Here is a 6,234-nt window from a genome sequence, read left to right as displayed (position 1 = left end):
TAATATATTTACTTTAAATGTATACATTGAATGCCTTTAATATCTCAGAACAAGTTAAGGATTAAAGCAGGAAATGTTGGTATTCAGCAGCTTGCATTAAAAAAATGCTTTTCAACACAATACCAATGCAATGAAGGAGTTCTATATCTAGAGGGAGAGTAGAGGGGTCAAAGAGCTCTTAACATACATAATAAAGATCTAGTTTTTAAATTGTACTTGTTGGAGTCCTGATGTCCTGGAGTCGCTGTGGATTAATACACCAAACTGCAAAGCCGTTTTGAACTGCAAGATTGGCGGTTCAAGTTCACCAGCTGCTCCTTGGAAACCCTATACAGGGTCATTATGGGTCAAAACCGACTCGACGGCACTTGACAACAACAACAACAACATCCTTTTTTAATAGACAAATTTTCTCTATCACTAAGTAACTTCAAATTACTGTTTTAATGGCTAAAAATGAAACTCAAGAGATACAAAAGATTCAACATAAAATATATAAAAATAAAAACAGGAAAATGAGGCAAGAAATGTTGATACTTATACTCTACATTCATTTTTAAGAGTTAAAAATCAGTTGATTATATAAAAAAATCTTAGTAACATCTAATTACTAGCATCTGATTTGTCACCCCCAAAATAATGTGTCAATTTGACAAGGCCATGATTCTCAACATTATATCATTATCCTCCATTTTGTGATCTGATGACATTATCCTACATGTTTTAAATCCTCACATCTAGGATATTAATGAGGCAGGATATATTCTACAGAATTAGGTGATATCTTAAGTCAATCTCTTTTTTAAAAGAGATTAGATGAGCAGAGGGCAGAGGACTCGACTACCACCAAGAAAAACAAGGTTGGATTCATGGAGGAGATTATAATTATTGCAATGTAACGAGTGTAAAAATTATGTTCTCCAGCATCTAGAATCATCAGAGGTGGGAAATTTCCTCTTGACAGGACAGGTAGAGCGGATAGAAGAACAGAAGATACTTCTTGAAAGAAAGACCAACAGGAAAAATACAAAACAATATAGGCAGACTGACCAATTACTACAAGAACAAGCAAGTTGTTCGCCCAGGAGACACCAAGGCAAGTGGTTGGATCCCCTCAGAGTAAACCCCCTTCCAAAACTAAGACTCAATGGAAATATATGCTCTGATTGGTGACCACATTCGTCACTGATGAGGGGAAGTGAAGGAAAAACAGCAATGAAGCTGAGAGCTAAGCCCTACAATGTTCAATAGACTCCTGTGAACCCGGGTGGAGACCTGGTTGGCCAGCAGTGTGGCAAGAACTAGGGACTCTTGGGCCCAGAGTCAGTGACATAGCCACAGAGGAGAGTGATGCATCCAGCTGATAAGAAGAGAGGGCACATGTACAAGAACACCCACACTTGCAGATAATATCCACTTGACCTGGCTTCAATGACTGGATGATCAGAGCTCAACTAGAAGAAGAAAGAAGAGGAAAAAAAGAGTAGTCTGATATAATTTGATGAATGTGACCTACACCTATGGATGCAGTAGCTCAAATGAGGAACAAATCTTCACAGCAAGGATCATTCCCACCCCCTCCATACACAGAGTAGACAGGGATGGACAACTTGGACATTGGCTACTCAAAATGGGGGGCTACAAAGCCAAGAAGTGACTGGCTTACAAGCTTTCAAGAGGGAACCCAGATCCAGAGGGCATGGAGGAAGGAAGACTCTCCACTGAGTAGTATCCAATCTGTCTAGGCGGGCTGATGAAAGGAAATGCAGATAGGACTCTTGTAATACAAAAGTGAACTATTGTTATCAGGACTGACTGTGAGAGTTGGAAATATAAAGGTAGACATTTTGTAGCAAGGAGGGGATTTTTCAGCCTAGGAGCGGAGGTCCCTGGGACCATGAAGGGAGAAGAGCAGAGAGAGGGACCCTACCCAGAGAAGCAGTGATGCCTGAGATGGAGATGGAGGCAGAGACGATGATGTGGAAATATGGAGCAGCTGGGGACTTTAGACCCAGAGAGGGAGAGGGGCTATGTGCTGATGGCCGGGGGGGCGGGGGGGAAAGAAGTTTGTGGGATACACCCCTTGATTGGTTGATGATGTGATGACACATGGAGGGGATTGTAACCATGGCAATGAAACAATATATGATAGGATGAATGTAAAACTAATGTTCTCCCATGTAAACTATCACATACTATCACATAATTCACAATAAAACATTTTTTAAAAAATGATGTTCTCATGGGTAAACTAGCACTCACTTCACAATAAAAACTTCAGAAAAAAGGGCTGAGAGGGGAACATATTCTTTAGACCCGGAGTCCCTCCAATAAGAACCTCTAAAGTCAAGGGACGATTGACACCAAAACACATGGAGATTTCCAAGAAATGCCAGGCCTACAGATGTTGAAAGGAAACAAGGACATTCCTCCAAAGATACTATAAAGAGAAAGCCTTCCCTGCAGCTGAAGCCCTGAATTTGCACTTCTAAACGCCTAAACAGTGAAAGAATAAATTTGTTTGTTAAAGCCATCATCTGTGGTATTTCTGTTGGACCAGATAACTAAGACAACAGGCGTTCAGTTATGCCACAATATAACATGCTTCTCAACTTTTCAATATCTTTGTTATATCTCCTATAAAAAGAAGGAATTGAACAACTTCTAAAGTTCCTTTTAGAGCTGAGATTTTATGATTTTAAAGGAAAACAAAGTTTCAAGTGGGGTAGGGGATAGGGAGAAGTACTAGTCATTTCTAATACCAAATCTTCAATTATATTTCTAAGTTTTCTTATTCTTCAATCTTTACACACTCTCAATCCTTACTAGTACTTACTAACAAAGTATACTAAGCTGAAGAAAACATGATTATTTTCCCCTGTGAATAGCACAGAAAATGAATTTTTAAATTACATACTTATATTTTCTTAACTGTCTTTAATACTTACAGCTTGATTAGGTAGATTGTCAGTCTTAAGTTCTCTGTGATTAGAATACTGAATATACACAGGCTGACTTCGGAGGTGAGGAGTAACAGAAGTGTAATAATTCACCATAGTAACAGCAGCTTCCTCAGAAGCCATTTCTAAGAAAGCCTGGAGTAAACACAAGATGACAATGTAAAAATACTTGGAAAGACCGTTAAGAATTATTTTATCATTCTAGTTTGTTCCATCTCATACATTCGCAACAGAAATAATACGGTACCCAAAGGTTACGCTGAAGTGCATCATGAATGCTAACTGGAAACATACTGGAAAAGTTGGGTACAATAAAGGATTTGGGTTTGGGAAATGGCAGGTTGATTAACTGATTTTATCTGCCTCTTAGTTTTTTCTCTTATTTCTGTTTCTTCTAAAATCTAGAAATCATCACTTTAAATGGATGCTTTGAAAGCCTGGGATTTAATAACTCTATTCTGAAAAATCCCAGAGAGACCACCTAAAGGTCATGCCACTGGACTTTAAAGCTCATCTCATGAGACCTACAAGGAACTCTTAAGGTATTAGCCAGCTCTTCAATTTATAGATGAGAAAACTAAGGCGCAGAGGTGTTAATGACCAAGATGTATTTTAACCAAATACTTGAATATTAAAATTCACTACCCTTCCCATTATATCATAATGATTCATTCTCCTCCCATTGGAGTGCTGGTTTCTGAATGACAAAGCATGGGATAATAAAAACAAAATATTCTATTTAATTGTACACAATGACTGAGAGCACACTAAACTTTTTGCCAGTGTGATCTGGAATACTTCACTTTTTACTTTAAATAATTCATACTTTTATTGTTTTTTCCACGGTGAATATGTAAAAAATTTCTAATTTTTCAAAGTCTTCCCAACATGAAAGTTTTGTTTTGGGGCATTCCTTAAACAAGCATTTTGAGTTTCAGACTAAAGTGGTGGGGAATCATATATGCAGTAAACTACCAAGAGTTCTCCTATCTCATACCCTGTGTATCTCCAGCACATAAAAACAACACTGTAAAGAAAAGTTTCTTATCAGCATTTCTTTATCATATTATGCATCCCATCCCTAATCACAGATGAATATAGCTTTGAACAGTTTTCCAATGGTTTAATTTCATTTTCCAATTTTATGCAAATATTTCTTAAAAAAAAAAAACAAATAGATATACACAGATATACCATATTTCCCAAATAATTTGAAGGCATTAGGGAAATAAAGCAGTTTCTTATCCTCTATACACAGAATTTTCTTAAAAAAACAAAAGTTCAAACGCTCACTTGTTCTAAGTATAGAAACAGGAGAACTTCCTACGTTATGTCTATATTAATGTGAGTCACTCAAGTGATATTGTGGGCTATCCAAAGACTACCACAGGAAGAGCTGTGATGAAAGAAACTCCCTGGTATTTGTATCTTATTTGGTATAAGGCTTAGTCTAGCTGTCAGTGCTCCTATAACTTCGATGACAGGAGTAGGATATTTATAGAGCTTTAAGGAGGCAGGTTCCCCCACCCCCTGCAATCTTAATGATTAGACAGTTAAAATAGAGACATATACTAACCATTTGAGTCCTCAAAACTACCTATAAGAACATTTCCAATTTGAAATGCAGAATTTTTTTTTTTTTTAAATATCACACATACCCCGACCTTCTAATAGGTATAATGTAAATATTTAGAAATGGGCAGTGGCGATGGCTGCACATTGCATGATGAACGTAATTGTCACTGAATTGTACACGTAAACTGTGTTAAAATGGAAAATGGTTTGGTACATTATACTTGGGAAGCACTATGGCTCTATAGGATTAGCTCTGCACTGCCAACCATAAGGTTGGTAGTTTGAACTACCGGCTGCTCTGTGGGAGGAAGAGGAGATGTTTTTGCTCTCATAAAGATGTACAGCGTTGGAAACTCTATACAGCTTCTCTATGTTGGAACCAATTTAATGGCACTTAACAATATACTGAAGTACACACAAAAAAATCTGACACTCATCAACATGATTCTAGAGCATTTAATTAATAAACATATCGCAAAAACACTTCAAAGTATGTTTAAAACATTTATAATTTATAGAATGTGCATTTATTAATAATTTCCTTTTCAAAATAAAGTTCATGAGCACAGAAAATGGCAATTAGCTATAAATCAAACTTTTTTTTGCCTTATTTGTGAAGTCCCTGGGTGACAAATGTTAATAAGTGTTAGACTACAACCAAAAGGTTGGTGGTTCAAACCTATCCAGAGGCAACTTGGAAGTAAAACCTGTCCATCTGAGGGTTACAGCTCTGAAAAGCCTATAGAGTAGTTCCACTCAGCATACATGGGGCTAGGCTATGAATCAGAACCAATTCAACAGCAATTTGCAGCAAAAGCACTCTACTTACCAAATGTTTCCATGTGAAGCCAGCCCACAAAAGAAATCTAACTTGCCAAATGCTAACTATGATGCTCAGCTGCATCAATCAATTAAATACTTCAATTTAACTAGCAATATTAATGTAGTGAAGCAAACAGCACATCAAGTACCATGCATGAACAAAAAATGTATCCACAACAAACAAAACTCCTTGTCATAAAAAAAAACAACAACACTGTACTTTATGTTCATAGAATGAAATCTGAAAAACATACAAAAGTTGAAGAAAACATAAATCATCTGTAACACTAACACCAGAGATAATCACCCTGAGTCAATCTTTAAACATACCTGGTTTTTTCCTTTCAACATCAAAAGATTAGTTACTTTGCCAAATGGCAGACCTAATGATATGACTTCTGCTTCAGTGACATCATTTGGAATTTGGCGAAGATGAAGAACACGGGAAGGCGAACAGGGAGGTCTGTCTCCTTTAAATTTCTTGTTGTCATTCCCATTAGCTAAAAAACAAGATTTAAACACACACAAAAAAATTACTGAAACCAATTTGAGTTGACATACCATATTTACCATATTTTCACATTTGATTTTCTAGGAATTCAGATTCTGAAATTCAGAGATCTGTGGGTTTTGAGGCAGGGGTGGAAAACAAATGCTGCAACCTGTCAACAAAAAAGGACTTGGAGGTTTTTACTGCAATATTAAATGTTTTAAAACTGAAATCCGATTTTTAACTTCAAGGAAAAGTATTGCAGCAAATGAATTACATTTTTTCAAATACCTCCAAATACTAAACTTATTGTTGGAAACAGAACAGTATTTATAATATTTTCAGTGTATTTCTGAGGATTTTTTTTCTAGTTTTCTATTGATATAT

At 36.5% G+C, this 6,234-nt stretch overlaps 1 protein-coding gene across 2 annotated transcripts in view; it reads right to left on the bottom strand.

The window, feature by feature from the left end:
• Nucleotides 1-6,234, bottom strand: part of PTBP3 (polypyrimidine tract binding protein 3) — a 124,997-nt gene that overhangs the window by 54,381 nt on the left and 64,382 nt on the right. For both annotated transcript variants that reach the window (XM_006864668.1, XM_006864669.1), the window contains 2 exons: nt 5,688-5,857; nt 2,949-3,095 (listed from right to left, as the gene is read on the bottom strand). In XM_006864668.1, coding sequence (XP_006864730.1) covers nt 2,949-3,095; nt 5,688-5,857 — 317 coding nt within the window. The remainder of the gene's footprint in view (nt 1-2,948; nt 3,096-5,687; nt 5,858-6,234) is intronic.

This window comes from Chrysochloris asiatica, unplaced genomic scaffold (assembly GCF_000296735.1).
Source record: "Chrysochloris asiatica unplaced genomic scaffold, ChrAsi1.0 scaffold00069, whole genome shotgun sequence".
Classification (NCBI taxonomy): Eukaryota; Metazoa; Chordata; class Mammalia; order Afrosoricida; family Chrysochloridae; genus Chrysochloris; species Chrysochloris asiatica.
This window is presented reverse-complemented; position numbering and strand designations above follow the sequence as displayed.